The sequence below is a fragment of the Canis lupus genome, chromosome 29 (genome assembly GCF_011100685.1).
Source record: "Canis lupus familiaris isolate Mischka breed German Shepherd chromosome 29, alternate assembly UU_Cfam_GSD_1.0, whole genome shotgun sequence".
Classification (NCBI taxonomy): domain Eukaryota; kingdom Metazoa; phylum Chordata; class Mammalia; order Carnivora; family Canidae; genus Canis; species Canis lupus.
In genome coordinates this window covers 34,541,936-34,559,996 of record NC_049250.1, presented here as the reverse complement: position 1 = coordinate 34,559,996, position 18,061 = coordinate 34,541,936, and the positions used below count along the sequence as shown (strand labels likewise).

Here is an 18,061-nt window from a genome sequence, read left to right as displayed (position 1 = left end):
GATGTTTTGGAACATGCCTCATATGTATTGCTGGTTACATGAGCCCTCCACATACCACCTGTGAAATATTTCATTTGAAAATATTAAAAGCAGAATTACAGATTTATTTAACTCTACTAATCCTTTACTATATAAGTCAATAAGAATGTTAAATAAAAAGGGGAAAAGGAGAAGGGACAAAATGGGCATGATCAAGAGCCAGAAATAAGGTTGGTGCAGAAAATACTCGAAATACCTATTTACTTATTAAGATTTCTAGCAAAGAAACACATCTCTGTAGTTTCATGACTTACAAAATGTTATGATTTTTTGTCCAAATGACAGAAGCAAACCTAGTGTTTAAACACAACTGGTCCTGATACTAGGATGATGAGAAATCTCCCCTGAAGTGTCTCATGGGGTGGCCTCCTCATAATGCATTGTGGAGTGTCCTCAGTATCTGCAGGCACAGAGTGCCTCGATGTAGAAGGCTGCTGTTTCAGCATAGTTCAGTGTAGGTTGGAATTATCACCCTGATGGGTAAATCTGAAACAGCAACCTTACAAGTAAGAAATAGGGTAAAGCGTTCTTTCCAGACTAGGAGTAGATGTGTTCAGTGGGCTCTCTCAACAGTCCTCTATAGATATTTTGCCTCTTGGCTAAGCTTTCTGTAGGCATTAGAGGGCACAACTCCTATAGTATACCAGCCAGGTTTATTTCAACAGACTGCTGAGCTGAAGGTAATGTTTTCTTCCTAGCAAATTTGAAGGGCCTTACCATACCTCTTTTTAAAAGTAGCCTAATGTAAACTAATAAAAACTGCTGTACGTATACATTTTCCAAATAAGTGGTACCTATGTGTGTGTGTGTGTGTGTTTCCCCCTCTAGGCTTTACGTATTTCTACAAAGGAAAGGAGTACTGGAAATTCAACAACCAGATACTCAAAGTAGAACCTGGATATCCCAGATCCATCCTCAAGGATTTTATGGGCTGTGATGGACCAACAGACAGAGATAAAGAAGGACACAGCCCCCCAGACGATGTAGACATTGTCATCAAACTGGACAACACAGCCAGCACTGTGAAAGCCATAGCTATTGTCATTCCCTGCATCTTGGCCTTATGCCTCCTTGTATTGGTTTACACTGTGTTCCAGTTCAAGAGGAAAGGAACACCCCGCCACATACTGTACTGTAAACGCTCTATGCAAGAGTGGGTGTGATGTAGGGGTTTTTTTTTTCTTTCTTTCTTTTCCAGGAGTTTGTGGTAACTTGAGATTCAAGACAAGAGCTGTTATGCTGTTTCCTAGCTAGGAGCAGGCTGGTGGCAGCCTGATTCAGGGCTGACCTTTCAAACCCAGAGGGTTGCTGGTCCTGCACATGAGTGGAAACACACTCATGGGGAAGCTTCCATGATGCACAGTATCTGCCGTTCTTCAGTCCTTTGTCTTTCTTTGTCATTCAGTTCTAGGCCTTTCCTCTGCACGCTCAATGCCCAGTAAATTTTCAGGATTAACTAAAGAAGAGGAAAAAAAAAAAAAAGAAGAAAAGATTCTTCTTAAAGGTTTCTAATATTATTTTCCTTCTGAAGTCTGAGCCCATATCTGGGGGAAAAAAAGCAAAATGGAAAACCCATGAATTTTTGCTTTAAAGCAAAGAAAAAAAAAAAGGTTAAACAAACAAACAAAAAACCCACAATTGAACTTTCAGGAAAGTGTGAAGACCCAAAACAGCTTTGTCTCCAAAGAAGATAGCTCTCTGACTGCTATGGATAGTCTCCTCCACTTCCTTTTTTGTCAGGTGGGAGATCTGGAATACAGATGCAGGACTTTAGACTGTTGGGACAGCCATTTTCCGACCAACAAGGGGCCAAAATATCTGCAATATAGTAACAGCCTTAATAATACATCCATTTTTCGTTTTATACAGCTGTTCTCAGCTACGTCCTCAATGTTTCATCACATTTATATTCATAGCTATATTCAAACAGGACCTTTTGATTGTTTTTGAAGTGTTTCTAATCCCCTTCCTGCCACCTGACCCCTACATCATTGTGATGATCTCCCCAAGTTGTTATTAGGCCATTGCCCCAGGCCTTCCGTGGGTCTGTCAGGAATATTCATTAAGAGCAAGAAGCAGTATGTCTCCAAAGTGGTTTAAAGTGACAGTTATTTTACAAGGATATGTGACACTAGTAATACCTTGGTGTAACCCTTTGAGAACTATCAGATCAGCTTTCAGAGTCTTAGGGTCGTCAGTCTTGCTATCTGGTAAATTCTAGAACTGGGCAATGGTAAAAACCGGCACGGGTTCAAGGAGTTCAGGTTTCTAAAACAGGTATCCTACAACCCCATGTAATTTTTAAGCGATTTGTGGTACTACATAAATGCGTTTATAGCGAACAGAAACGATGTTACTTGCCAAACATTTTTCTGGCAAATAAAAAGATATTTTATTAAGAAAATGTAAGAGTGAAATTTTATTTGAGGAACTGATTATAATAGCCTAAGTCTTTTTTTTTTTCCTTAGACATATTGAATTTCTGTTTTGAAATCCATTGCATGAAAATTCAGTTTGCCTTGGTACATGCAGTCAGCATTGCCATTTTTAAAATGACTTAAAATGATGACTCTGAGATTGCATGAATATCCTCCAGTACATTACCTATTGCATGTCAGCCATAGTTCTCAAAGGGTTAGTGTGGCTTCTGGCATTTAGCCATCCATTTGATCACTGACAGAGCCAAGAGACCACCAAAGCATTTCATTGTTGAGTGTAATTTGTCCTAACAGCAGTATTGTCATTTTCATGTGACCTGCAGAGCAGGTTTGTATCAATATTTTTTTCCTAGAGAAAAGTCAGCAACTGACAGACCTCTTTATTGATTTTTAGGAGCTGCTTCTTGCAGTGAAAGGCTTTACAGCCACTGGGCTGTGAACTTATTAGAGATGGTCAGACTGAATGCACCCCATGAGTCAGACATTGGCTTTGTGTGAAAGCCAGCTTTTGAGGGGATTAGCTTTTGAAACAATGAACAGCTTGCCTTGAACTTGATTATTGATCTGTTGACTGTCATTAACAACAACTTAAACATTGTCTTCTGTGAAAATTTTCCTTGAAGAGTCCTGTTCTATGTCTTTGCCCTTTGACCTTTAACTTGCAAACTGGCACAAACTGAAGGAAATCTGGTGTTGCTTCTCCTTTGGAGTGTTAATTGTACTCTAAAACCCTAGTAAGCATGAGCTGTTTCCTTAGAGTAGAGAGAAAGAGTGTTGATGGTGGATCTGCAAGATGGACACTTTGCTATTTTACATGCACACTCGAAAATGCCCTATAGGTAGAAGTGACTTTTAATTTTCCTTTAATATAATTTCAAGTCTAAATTCATCATTTTAAGTACAAATATAAAACTATAGGGGAAAAAAAAAACCTCAAAATACTTGAATGGCCAGTGTGGCTTTTATATAAAGCAGGAATTTTATACTAGTGAAAATTTCTTACTCATTTGCTAATAATACACATTTCCAGATGATTTTTAATGAGTGTAGGTACACATTCTTATTTGGAAATGGATAGTTTGGCTGCCTTGAATTTATATTTATACTCAACATAGCATGAAAATTAGAATGTCTTTCAGTTAAACAACATGTTTATGATTTGGTTTGGGAAAATATTTTGTAATCATGGGTGGCATGCTGCAAAGCCTTGCAGATTGTGATTTCTTACAACCTGAACATATATAATGTAAGGATAAGAAAAAAGAACAGTTAAAAAAGAGGAATGGCTTTACAGCAAAACATTATGCAATGCAAACTGTATTTTGACAAGATATCAGAGATTATGTATGCGAGGGCCAAGAAAGAAAGCGTGGAGAGAGGACCAAAATCAGTCCCGTAGCTTCACTTCAGTGCTTCCATTCTAGATGATGTTGATATTATAAAGAGTTAGTCACTTCTACTGAGCACGGAGGACTATCTACATAAGCTCACTTATACAGTGTTAGCTCATGGGAGGGTTTAATCATTTTAGGACTTTGGTGTCAAGAAGAAAGATGACTGGAAATTGTATTTTGCTAAACATAGAAATGAGGAACTCTGTCATTTGGGGGCATGGGTAAATCATTGAGGAATCCCATAAACCTGCATTAAATGTTGATTTTATTTTATTTTTTCTAAAATGAGAAAGAAACTGAAGAAGCAATCTTTTGCCTCTTTACTCATTTGTCACAAAATCCTGATCCATCATACAACTATAAGTATATAAGGGCTAGAAAATAACCATAGCATTAAGAAGGGAAGGACCCTGTCATTATGCTTGAATTCTGGAAATGTCATGGGTAAGTGTTGGGTCGTATTTACTTAAATATGAGATGAGATTAATGTGATAAGAAGAGGCATCTATAGCTTCTCTCTTGACTAGAACAGTTAAATTTTCAGGCTGTGAGATTACAAGAGATAAGAAAATATTAAGTTCCATATAACCGAAAACATCAAGATTCTATTTGTGTATTGTACACAGGGCACTTTGTGAGTATGGTTGCTGACTCCTCTTCCACTTGGGGTTTGGGGAAAAAAAAAGTCTTGATCCTATTGGAATAATGAAAGGGAGAGTGACCAATTGGTCTAGCACATAAGAAAAGTGATTCAAAAACAATGTGGGATAAACTTCCCACAGGTCAACAACATAATATACCAAGTTCAGTATCGATAGAAATCTCCCTGCATACAATCTAGCAAATATTTTTCATCACACTATCATTACTAGCATGGAAAGTTCAGACCTAGGGTTTCTCAAATTGAAAACACATTTGTGATCACAAAACATAATTCTCCTTCTGTTTCATTATTATTACTTTAATATAAACACAAGTGTAAACAAGGTAATGTTCCTTACATAAATTAACTCTATAGTTTATAATTTTAGCCAAATATTATTGTTCTATATATTGTTAACTGGACTGAAATGAAGTATTAAAATAGCCAGTCAGTCTGTATTCCCTAAAAAGAAGTCAGTCCACATCAGACCGTTCAAGAGGTTGAGAATTTAACTATTGACCCCTTTTAGAACAAAGTGTCTGCTGACATGGCAATCAGAACAGGTGAATACAGAGGCTCTTTACAACTGCAGAGATACCATAGATAAATTAGAGAACATTATATGATACTAGCAAAGACAACTTCTGTTATAAATCAGAGGGCAAGGCTTTTCTGAATCAGATGTAATAAATTACTAAGTAATAATTTACAGAAAATAATTACTAAGTAATAAAGGATAGAGACTGATTTACTGAAATAAGCAAATGTTACTTTTCCTAGTCAGATTGCTTGTAATCTTTTTCTATTGACACGATTTGTTTCATATTCGATACACTTATTCCTATTCCCTTTCTGTGGGTGATTTGAAAACGCAATGTGGTGGATGAAAACATTGCCCAGCTTCACTGGTAGTTCCAATATGTGGATGATGTGTATATACTGGGTCCTAGGTAGAGTAATATAATACTTCCAAGTTCTGCATATTATGCTAATATCTCTAGTATCAAATACACGCCCACACTTTGTGAATCTTACAGTAGAGTAACAAATGTGTCCATATTGACTAAATTCAATGTGCTATCTGAAGAGAAGTGGATGTTTTAATCAAATAGACTGAGTTAACACAAAAGGCATGAAAAGATCTTTTTCTTTTTTCTTTTTTTTTTTTTTTTTGAAGTTTTGGAAATTATTTCCAGAAACTAATAAAGGCGGTGATTTACTGATAGTATTGAGTCTGTGAGATTGTAACATATACTGAAACAACCTTGTGGATGGTGGTGAAATCTTTTTCGCAAACATCGCAAAGAGTTCATTTAATTTTTGGATGCTCTCAAGAGCACGTTCCAAAATATCACAGATGTCAAACAGAACATGCCGTCTAAATCAAAAATGTTAAATTCAGATGAGCTATTTATAAGTAGCTGTAAATACAATCTCAGCCAATATATGATATCACCAAAGGTTTCAAGCCAATAATTTTACAGGATTTAATCATTCCACTGCATCTCATGCACCTTCATGATACTGATTTATTGTGACCGCAGGTTATAACTGGCAGAGGATATATATGTATGTTTTAGGTTCCTTGTTGCTGAAGAGGGAACCCTAGCTACATCAGAAAAATTTTACCGGTTATATTTTAAAAATTAGAACTTTATATAATAAAGAAAGCAGCAACCAGGCCTAGCACCACACCATAAATATGAAAATTAAATATTATATTTATTAAATATAATAGAAATGGAGGAAAAGAAAAAAATGAGTGTTTTGTAAGATATAAAAACATACTATAGCACTGCTTAATACAACTGGAAATTTTACTTTAGCAAGTATAAAAATAGAGAAAAATGCAACTTTAAGCTCTTCATATCAGTAATGGGTATGTGATATATCAATGTATATAATTAGCCAGTGGTCTTTAGATGTTACCCTGCATAAACAGATCTGATACTAATGCACTGCCTGATAGGCTAAAAATGTCAAAAGTTAGGTGTTAAGTAACCTCAATTGGAAAGATATTAGAACCTCCTGAGAAAGCCATTTCTCTAGGATAGAAATTTACCTCAGTGACCATATGGTATACACACTTGGCATCACAGCAGAGGTGCCTGTGTGTTCAAATCTCATGTAATTGTAACCGTTGTCTTTCTCTCCTACTCAAATCATTCTTTGTTTCCACTGGTATCCTGTTGAAGTGATTCAGAGCTATTTCAGGTCAGATGAATACCATCAATTACAACATCTCTTTCAACATTTTATACGCATTTCTGCTGTGAAATTTGAACCAATAGTATATAAAGCCTAAGAGTGAACACCGATCCAAACAAACACTGACAAATTCACAGAAATCGAGTGAAAACCGGATAGTATAAAATTCGTCAATTCTCTGGTAGAATAGTGAAGTAGCAGCCTTCAATTTTTAAACATGATTGTGAGCTTATAATTGGACAGGAACACGCATCTTTTTTTTTTTTTAGAACAATGCTAATTATACGAAGTGAAGGTAAATCATGAGTACTGTAAAATAGTACATAACTAAAACTCTTTAAGGGAAATGAGGGCACACCCAGTTAACTCCTGGTTAGTACAGAAGTATAAAAAACATATGAAGGCTATTTATTTATGAAGATTTCTAAGGATTCTATGCCTTTCCAATTTAAAGAGCAGTGCATCTTAAAAAAACTGTCTTACACTAATATTGGACTGGGGTAATCAGATTTGCACTCGATGTGGCCTTACATTCAAAGGCCCGCTGGGCATTGTAAGACAGAGACATCGTCAACTAGATTGTTGTGCTGATTCACATACTTTGCCATGTGCTCTGCTACAGAGCTGGATTTATATGCCCTTAAGAAGGGAGAAGAAAATCAATTAAATATAAATAAGGAAATGTGATAACTGTATCATGTTAGGCCACATAGCTTCAGAGTAAGATGTCATTAACCCTTATTTCACAAAGGAAAAAAACGGAAGGAGGGAATGGTGAACATGAATAAAATGGTTAACCTCTTGACTTACGAAGATGTTTCTTGAGTATTTTATCTACTTGTTTTTCTCCATGAAAAAAAAAATCATGCAAAATACAGACATATCTATAGAACTTGGTCTGTAGCTAGATCTGACCCCAGGCATAACATTTTTTGACACAGGCCTTTTTATAAATGCCTCCTATTTGATGAAGCTTTGGTGAGATATGACTGCATGGTAGGATGCTTTTTCCTAGGATAGGATATGGTGCTGCTTGTACTTGCCACCTTTTGTATGATTATATGTTTCTATGTTGGCCTGTCTTGCTAAGATATGGTGAATAAAGCCTGGTGTGAGCTGTCTATTTGCAAAGTCACTAGAATGCATGTTTCATTTGTTCTTTCGTAATGCCAATTTGAACTTTCTCCCTCTCTATCTATTCATAACCCAGTTGTGAAGGTAAAATATAGTTTCCTTGAATGATAATGCAATCCTTAAATCAATGTCATAATCTTTGCTACCACTGAAATAACATCACAGAGGCCACATGGTTGCTTGTCTTCTCACAGCTCTTTAGTATGTACTACTGCGTGGGTAAAATGAGTTGTGTTTTTTCTCCTCACTTCTTTTCTATCTGAAGAGGAATAGTTATTCTTTTATACGTTCATAAATACAAAATTTCACAATCTTGGTTACTTTGTTTACTTCCAAACAGACCTGATTTCTTAACATGGATGATTGCATGTCTGGTTTTTCTGCTCCTCCAAATCTGAAATTATTTGTTTGCTTTCTGGGTGTCAGCCCAAAATGCAGATGGTGGGGAGGGATATATTTATTTTGTGTTGTCTTATGCACTCTGTACCTATATTTGCATTCCTTCCCATTTCCACCTTGCCCTTCTTTTTTTACAGATTTGATTTTCCCTTCCGTTTATGAAAACCAGAATTGAGCCGCACTGTACATCAGACATGGTGCCCAGAAAATATGTTTTTGTTCCTCTGTAATTTCCTTCACAACTTTCATGCAAAGACAGTTCCCAATCAATTTCACATACCTTCCAATCTCTTATATTGGATTTTAACTTTTTTATTCCCCTGAGAAAAGTGAAATGCTGAGTATGAAGGCTGTCAACTGTTGATAAGCCAGCTAAGGAAGTTCGCTTTTGGAGAATGTATCTTAAACAATTATACAGGAAAGTGAATATCTTAATATAGTACTCTGTTTAAGGTACATCATGTGCACATGAATGCCTAAAAACCTCGATTCTTTGTCTATTTCCCTTTATGTGTAAATTACATAAATTACATATATATTATAAAGAGAGAGAATAAAAGAATAAGGGGTATTATAGTGGCAGCTTTTTGCTGCATTGGTTTTGACTGCATCAGCATTTCTATTGTGGACCTCTATTTTCAGGGGTTTTAAAGACTCACCCATAAAAATTTGCTTCAGGATTAAAAGTCTTGTAAGATTTTTTTTTTAGGTATCTAATTTTAAACAAATATATCTTGTTTTTATATTCTAGGAAGGAAATAAATGGAGTTTACTAGTTCAAATTTGCGCTATTATAACTTTTAATAAACTTAATTTTTTTAGCAAAAACATAGTCCATAGTCTATTGATGGTTTTTTAAAAGAATCAGTTATTGATACAAAGAAAATTGCCTGCTTCATCAGTGTAGTAGTCTATCTTCAAGATGTTTTAAAATCTGTATACCTATATTTAACATTATCTTGATTCCAGCAGTGGATCAGTATGATAATGAACACAATTTATGCCATCCATATGAGCTATCTGGTAATATAGATTTGGAAATATATAGTGTGTGTGTGTGTATGTGTGTGTGTATAGTGTGTGCGCATGTATGTATGTGTGTGTGTATAAATATACATACACATACATATTAAACAGATAGATTAGGGAGGAAAGCTCCCATAAATTTAGTTTGTCAAATAAATACCATATGCTATATTAAAAAATAATTGCACATACATTTGTCTTTCAGAGCCAGAATGAGATGCAAGCAATTGCAAAAGAAAGTTGTCTCTTGGGTAAACAGTAGACATTTTATAGCTTCTTATGAAAATCATTTTTCCTTTCTATATTGTGGTTATGGGAGATTAAAAGAATATAATGCATAAAATTAATGCAGACTTTATTTAAATAACATTACAACATGAAGCAGAGAGAAACACTAAGAAATTAAATATTTAGGCTATTATCTCTTGGTTGTCTGACAATACTTTGCCTTTATTTTAATTCCCCATGATATTTTCAGTTGTGGAGAGGATATTAAAATCTAACTTTAAGCTTCTGGATTGTTCACATTACACTCAACACTACTTCATTAAGTTTTTGATAATATGTAGTCTTCTGTGTGCTAGGAAAGAAATAAATAACACATTTATTTGCTGAATGAGCTTTAAGGTTTGCAAGTTGTTAGTGGTTTTTTTGCCCACACAGGATTCTATACATTTATAACATCTCTAACCTGGCATATATATATATATATATATATATATATATATATATATATATATGTAAATATATATTTTTTCAGATAGCTTCTACTGACAAACACAAAGCTTGTTTGTGTGCAAATATAAGGCTAAATAAATGGTGCTAAAGTGTATTATGACTGTCAGATATAATCAGGCAAAATTTTGTGGTGCTTAAATTAATTTTTTCATTGATTTTATTGATCAATGCATTGAACAGTGTTTATTATTCACAAGTTGTCTTTTATTAGTAAATCAAGGCCTCATAGCACATTGTTAAATAAAATGGTTGACTAGTCTATGTAACAGCTCACCAAGCTACTCTCTCTTCAACTCCTTATAATGTTGCGTCATTAAAGGTCAAGGGGTCATGCTATTAATCTCATCGCTGTAGACCATTAACATGACTGAACTTTTCCACAAAGTACTTATGTTTACAATGCTATAACCCTTTGACTGCTGCGGCAACCTTTAACCACACAAATGTCACAAGCTAGAATCATCAGCATGGTTCTTGCCATGGCAATCAAAGAGTTAAGGGCTGTGCAGTGATTTGTTTTGTATTTATTAATTTATATTTATTTTGTTTCCATTCAAGGAGGGGATTTTGGGTGGGGCAGTTTTTGTCTGCTGTAAGTGTCTTAACCTAGGGAAGGGTTAAATGGCTTTTTATACTATTGCATCTTCTGTATTTACCATCAATTCATTGTGTTGTAATTAAAAAAAAAAACTGTCAATAAATAAGAGAAAAGAAAAACAGTTCATAGACATTGTGGTTTTACTCAATGAATGATATACATACATTTATGACTAATATAGAGGCTGTGATCTATAGCAGTGGCCTTTACTCTCTGTTTCTTTCTAATCAATAGGAAACAGAAAATGAAAATCCGTAAGTAACTGAGGCCTGAAAGAGCAAATATATCAAACTGGCCACATCAACTGGAGAATTGTTCAACAACTAACTAGATGCATGTGGCTAGCCAAGGACAGGAGCACGAAGCATTACTATCTCAGATATAGTTCAGTCAAGTAGCCATGAACATAGGATATGTTAGGATTTCATCTCTGTCTAACAAGAATAAATATTAACTTTTGGATATATGAGTATAATTTATTGTTTAAAGTCATACATCATGACTGTCTAGGTAAGTAAATTTAATCAAAGGAGTTAATTTTTATATCAAAAGTCTGATGGAATCCCATTTAAGAACTTTTTTTTTTTAATGATAGGATTCTAGTAAAGAATGGCCATGAATAAAGAACTGACTCATAGAAAATATAAGCAAAGGTAAACATTTCCATACCTGCATTTTTATAAATTATCTTGAACACAGGATCAACTATGAAATCTCTTACAGTACCAATTATTTGCATGTAATCAAGTGCTGAAAGAAGAGTTTCTTGAAAATCCAATCTAGTATGTATCAATAGTTCCAAACGGTCAGCCGAATTTTAGGAAGAATTAAGAATGCACATGGGGAATAACAAACAAATATGTTCTCTCACGCAAAAATCAAGATGTATCTATGCACAAAGAAACTAATCTTACAAATTTTCGTCCACACATAAAACAGGAGTGCTGAAGCAAGGTAACTAAGACAATCACAAGAGATTTAATTGTCTGAAGTAATAAACAGTAGACGAGAGGGACAGAGAACTGTTTGTGTTTAGTCTTTGAAATCTCTTTCAATGGTGCATCCCTGAGAATTTGCGTGTCTATCTCAAAGAATTTAAAGGAAGCACAGATCAGAGTTGTTGGACTCTTGGAACATGTCAGCCCGTAAGAACCTACAAGATTCGCCAAGCAACAATATATTGTATTTTTATTTGCAAAAGAAAGACTGTTAAAAGATATCTTAAAAAAAAAGATTTTATTTATTTATTCATGAGAGACACACAGAAAGAGGCAGAGACACAGGCAGAGGGAGAAGCAGACCCTCTGCGGGGAGCCCAACATGGGACTTGATCCCAGGACCTGGGGTCATGACCTGAGCCAAAGGCAGACACTCAACTTCTGAGCCACCCAGGCGTCCCGAAAAGGTATCTTTTATTTTTATAAAGCTGTCAACAATATGAAACCATAACTAATCAGAATCCAAGAATACATCTTCATTGTTTTTATGATCAAAGAGAAAAAAGCGAGAAATAGCGATCTAACCCAGTATTTTTCTTACGTACCTGAATTTTATTTACTTAGTATCAAAAATATGCTATTATATGACCTATCTTGCATGATTGCTGCCATAACCAAGGACCAAACTAGAATGATATACTGTGGAGAAAAGGAGAAATCCGGATAGGGTTGTCGAGAACTCAGTAACACACCTAGGGAGCTGCAGAAGCAGATGCCACTGAGGTGAATGAAAATGTTTGCATATTCTAAGTCTTTCATAGGAGGTCTTTGAATGGGGTAACCCAGCTTGGTGCCCTCTGCCACTCCCTTAATTACCCCAATGTGTCACTAGCTCTCCCCACTACCCTCTCTCTCCTTCCTCTTCTTCTTCCTCCTTACCTCCACCTTCTTTCTCTCTTCTCTCTCCTTAATTGTTCTATTCCTTGAAAAAAAAAAAAAAAAGTATGATTCACTCCTTTCTTGATTCACTCATTCTTATAATTTTATGGCACTCCTCACCACGTCTTTACATTTAAATGATATATTTGTAACTAAATCTAGTCTAATTCCCTATCTTACCGGCCTTCTTAAGAGTATTTCATATTGATGGTTACTCTGCCATTAATACTTCTGCTCCTTCAGGGCAGGACCTATTCATTTCTTACTCCTTTTCTATACCTAGAGCCTGCTATAGAAGCTAACTATGAATTCTGCATCAACAATATTATTGACATCTAATTTCTCCATGACATTCTCATCCTAGTTCGGGTTCATAACTCCTTCCCCTCTGAATCTTCTTGGCTAATTCAATCTCTTTCCTTTCTAGCCTTTCTATGCATTCCCGGCAGAACAATCTTCTCAAATTAGAGTTTGAATCATATCAATCCTTTATTAAAACAAAGATTTTATAGGAAGACTCTTTGAGATCTATTTTTAACTTGCTTTTCAAACTTTCTCACCAATATAGATTTTTTATACCTGAAACCATCCAGATACTTGCCACCCCCTCATCCATAGTTTGGCTCATGCTATTCTCTCTACTTTGAATTTACATTTTTCCCTTCTTTAATCTTCCCTCATCTCACTAAGTAGATCAAACTCTACCAACTTTGAAACCTCATATTACCTCTTTGCATGTTGTTTTGCTTAGGATGATCCCAGTATAATTATTAATGTTGTATCCCCCCTTCTCTTCTAAAGTCTCCCAGTTTTAATAATAAGTTATATGGTCATACTCATGCAATTTTTTAGGCAAAATCTATAATTTTATGTGAATCTAAACCATTATTCCCTGTGAATGTCTAAGCTTCTAGAAATTGCATTCTTCTTCCCTGTGAATGTCTAAGCTTCTAGAAATTGCATTCTTGGTTTGTTTTTGTTTTTGTTTTTGGTCCCTCCTGCAGCATCTAATTCAGTGCCTTGAATGAAGAAGCTCTAGAAATGTTCACTACACTAAATGAAATTGTATTTTTTTTTAATTTTGTTATTACAGAAGTCTTATTTTACTTTGTAATATAGTCTCTCACCTGTTTTTTAGGAGTCTTATGAATAAAGATATTTAAAAGTATTTGTTTGCAAGATAAAAATTTTCAAGCACTTGACCTTGACTCTTTCCAAGGCATTACTTTTTTCCAAAGCCCTTTAAATATTTTTTATTAGATCATAAAGAAAGCCTCAAATTTAGGCTAATTTTTGTTTTCTATAAGTATTGACCTTTTGCTTCTAATAATCACCTTTTAAACCAGAGGAAATTTTCCAGGAACCATAGCCAAGTAAAAGTGGGAAGACTGTGTTTGGGAGGCACCAATGATTAGAGAACTGTTATCAGGATTTAAGATATTAAAAAGCCAGGGGCACCTGCATGGCTCAGTTGGTTACATGCGTGACTCTTGATCTTAGCTCAGGTCTTGATCTCAGGGTTGTGAGTTCAAGCCCTGTGCTGGGCTTCATATGCGGCATGGAGCCTACTTAAAAAACTTCTATACTTAAAAACTTCTATATTTGGAATGTTAATACAGACACCTCCCAGACTTCCTCAGCTTCATCACTGGTATGTCAGGAGCTAGTCTTGGGGAGAATTGTTTGTTGTTGTTTTCTTTAGGCCAAAAAAAAAAAAAAAACCCCAAAACAAACAAATGGAATACTCTTCTCTGGTGAATCTGACCAATCCAAAAGGAAAAACAATAAAATATGTAATGAGGGTTTCCCAAACCAAAGATCAGCAAGATTATCCTTTATTAAAATTCATGTAGACAAGTCCCACTCATGCAGTCAGTGTTTCCAATCAGCTTTTTGTTTCCCCCTATTAAACAGGATCAGACAACTGAGAATTTCTAGGCATCTAAAGAATAGTTCAAACAACCATAGTGACACAAAGCAATATCATTAAGAAACTTGTAAAATAATCCTTATTATCTCTTAGAGGGACAAATTTTTAAAAATCATTTGCATAGAAACTAAAAATTGATAAGATTTTTAGTAGATTGGAACACAAAGTTAATTTTTTTCTTCCCCCGTCCATTTCTTACCTATATAATATAATCTACTAAGCAATGAGATATCCAAGACACAGAATTCAGAAAAACAGGAGTTTCAACAAAAGGAAGATAGAAGTAAATGGATCATCCAAAAGGGTGGTGAAGGACATTTTCAGGATTACAATGGTGTACCAGTCATAAAAGATAAGCAGTTAAGATTGGAGCAGCAAGACCAAGAGAAAAGCATGTTAAGGACTCCATCTTCATGACTTTTGTCATTGTCTCATCTTTTTTAACCTGTGAAGCTACTGCAGAAAGTGCTCCATCAGAACAATAAATGAAGAATACTACACATAAGATTTAAGGAATAGAGATTCCATTTTTTGAGAAATTCAAAAAAATTTCATACAATAACATGAAGATAAATCCTGGGATAATAGGCCTGATAGCAGCTAGTCCAAATAGGAGAATGGAAGACTCTAGTGTGCTGTGTGTGTGTGTATTATATATATATATATATTATTCATAAATAAACACAAAGAGAAACCAATAGATTACTTGATATAATTGACCTTATGGGAAATTGTACTTAGACTATGTAAGGTGTAAGGATAATTAGCAGTGGATAAAATAAAATGAAGCAAGTGTAAAAACTAGGCAAATATTAATTTAAGGAAGAGTTTTTAAAAATTAAAATATAGGTCCAATTCAGTGCTCAATTCTGAATAGCTATAGACATGATACTGTAAAAATTGCATCTTTAATCAAAAACTGTAATAAACTATATTTAGAGGACAAAGGAGGGGAAGCAGAGGACATGATACAGGAAGACAGTTTAGTCTTCGTCTAGTAGGAAATCAAGAGATGATGTCTCATTAAGGGAGTCAAATTTGCCTAAATTATTGTACCTCATTGTAATTAATATATTATTCAACATAAAACACATACCACAATGTAACATAACATATGATAGATAATATGAAAAATATTACATTATTATAGGTATAACAGAATCAGGAGAGAATCTAGATGGTGACTGTACCTGAAGTTATCATGGAAGACTTTATAAAAAGGATAATGCATGGGGGAAAAAAGTAGATTAACAAGTAAACAATAGGAAAGTTGCATTTTAGGCAAAAGCTATCATTTATAGAAAAGCATACAAGTGTAGGAGAGCATAGAACATTTGGGAAAATGAATTATTTTACCAGACCCCCATGTACATGAAGGAGAATTATAAAAGATTAAGTTCAAAGACTTAGGAAATGACTAGATCATGACGGGATTTGATGCCTCTAAATCTTGTTTTCCCGGCCTACTTCATGATTCTATGAGCTACCCACTTCACTTTTAATGCTTTTTTTTCTCTCCTTCTTTCTTTCTTTTCTTCTTCTTCTTCTTCTTCTTCTTCTTCTTCTTCTTCTTCTTCTTCTTCTTGTTTGGCTAAAGTCAGGCAGAGTTGCTTTCTTTATCTTTTTCCATTTTTATTCAATGTATTTAAACTAGAACAAACAAAAAACCAGATGACCCCATTCTCTAACTATTCACCCCTTGCCTTCTGCATCCACCAATTTGTTCTCTATATCTATGAGCTCGGTTTTTTTTGTTTGTTTGCTTGCTTTTCAGGTTCCACATATAAAAGAGATCACTCAGTACTTGTGTTTCCTTGACTGACTTAATTCCCTTCAGATAATGTCTTTGAGGTTCATCCATGTCACAAATGGCAAGTGTTCATTATTTTTTATGGCTGAATAATATTCTTTTTTTTTACCCTTTTTTTTGTTTTACTGAATAATATTCTAATGTATGTGTGTGTATAAAAAAATTTAGGATTATTCTATTTCTCTGAAAAATATCATTAGAATTTTGATAGGGGGACGCCTGGGTGTCTCAGCAGTTGAGTGTCTGCCTTCCACTCAGGGCATGATCCTGGGATCCAGGATTGAGTCCCACACTGGGCTCCTTGAGGGGAGCTTGCTTCTCCCTCTGCATATGTCTCTGCCTCTCTCTGTATCTCTAATAAGTTAAAAAAATCTTTAAAGAAAAAGAATTTTGATAGAGATTGCATTGAATCTTTAGTTTTCTTTGGGAATTCTAATATTTTAACAATATTAAGTCTTCTAATCCATGAGCACAGAATATCTTTCCACGTATTTGTGTGTTCTTCAAATCATTTATTAATATCTGATAGTTTTCAATATATAGGTCTTTTACCTCATTTCATATATTAATTCCTAGGTTATTTTTTCAATGCAATTGTAAATGGAATTGTTTTTCTTAATTTCTTTCTGATAGTTATTAGTGTGAAGAAATGCAACAGATTTTTGTGTATTGATTTAGTATCCTACAACTTTACTAAATTTGTTACTAGTTCCAACAGTTTTTTGATGGAGGCTTTAGGATGGAGTCTTTAGTCTTTACATAGTATCATGTCATTTGCAAACAGTAACAGTTCTACTTCTGCCTTTCCAATTTGGATGTCTTTCATTTTCTTGCCTAATTTCTCTGGCTAGGATTTCCAATACTATATTGAATAAAAGTGGCAAGAGTGGACGTCCTTGTCTTGCTTCTGACCTTACCAGAAAATCTTTCAAGTTTTCACCATTGAGTTATGATGTAGGCTGTGGGCTTGTCATACAGGCCTCATTATGTTAAGGCACATTTCCTCAATATCCATTTTTGAAGAGTTTTTGTCATAAGTGGATGTTGAATTTTATCACTTTTTATGCATCTATTGAGATGATCATATAATCTTTATCCTTTATTTGTTTATGTGGTGTATCATATTGATTTGCAAATTTAACCATCCTTGCATCCCTGCAGTAAATCCCATTTGATTGTGGTGTATGATTCTTTGAATATGTATTGTTACATTTGGTTTGCAAATACTTTGTTGAGGATTGTTTCATCTGTGTACTTCAGCAATATTGGCCTATAATTTTCTTTTTTTGTGGTGTCCTAGTCTAGTTCTGGTAATGCTGGCTTCACAAAATATAATTGGAAGAGTTCTCCCTACCCCTAATTATTTTTGGAATAGTCTGAGAAGAATTGGAATTACTTCTTTGAATGTTTGGTAGAATTCACCAGTGAAGCCATCTGGTCCTGGACTTTTGTCTGTTCAGATTTTCTATTTCATAATGTTTCTGTCTTGGTAGGTTCTATGTTTCTAAGAAAGTATCCATTTCTTCTAGATTCTCCAATTTGTATATAATTCTTTATTGTAACTCTTATTTCTATGGTATTAGTCATAACATGTCCTCTTTATTTTTTTTAAGATTCTACTTATTTATTAATGAGAGACACACAGAGAGAAGCAAAGACATAGGCAAAGGGAGAAGCAGGCTCCATGCAGGGAGCCCAATGCGGAACTCGATTCTGGGACTCTGGGATCACACCCGGAGCCAGAGGCAGATGCTCAACCACTGAGCGTCCCTCCTCTTTCATTTCTGATTTCATTTATCTGAGTCCTTTACTTTTCTTGAGTCATCT

General features: G+C 34.8%; 1 protein-coding gene and 1 long non-coding RNA gene across 11 annotated transcripts in view; one reads left to right on the top strand and one right to left on the bottom strand.

Annotated features, from left to right (window-relative positions):
- The window catches only part of LOC111093250, an 80,036-nt gene that overhangs the window by 38,798 nt on the left and 23,177 nt on the right, over nucleotides 1-18,061 (bottom strand). For 7 of the 9 annotated variants that reach the window (XR_005381204.1, XR_005381199.1, XR_005381196.1 and 4 more), the window contains one exon: nucleotides 1,328-1,495. The exons of 1 other annotated variant lie outside the window; for it this stretch is intronic. This is a non-coding gene — a long non-coding RNA (uncharacterized LOC111093250). Of the gene's footprint in view, nucleotides 1-1,327; nucleotides 1,496-12,494; nucleotides 12,538-18,061 lie in introns of all 9 variants that reach the window. One more of the 9 variants, XR_005381197.1, reaches the window with a different exon arrangement.
- The window catches only part of MMP16 (matrix metallopeptidase 16), a 304,449-nt gene that overhangs the window by 280,940 nt on the left and 5,448 nt on the right, over nucleotides 1-18,061 (top strand). The window contains exon 10 of one of the 2 annotated variants that reach the window (XM_038579700.1): nucleotides 868-10,738. The exons of the other annotated variant lie outside the window; for it this stretch is intronic. Within the exon in view, the coding sequence (XP_038435628.1) occupies nucleotides 868-1,202 (335 nt within the window). The 3' untranslated portion in view covers nucleotides 1,203-10,738. Of the gene's footprint in view, nucleotides 1-867; nucleotides 10,739-18,061 lie in introns of those variants that run through there. 2 annotated transcript variants of the gene reach the window in all.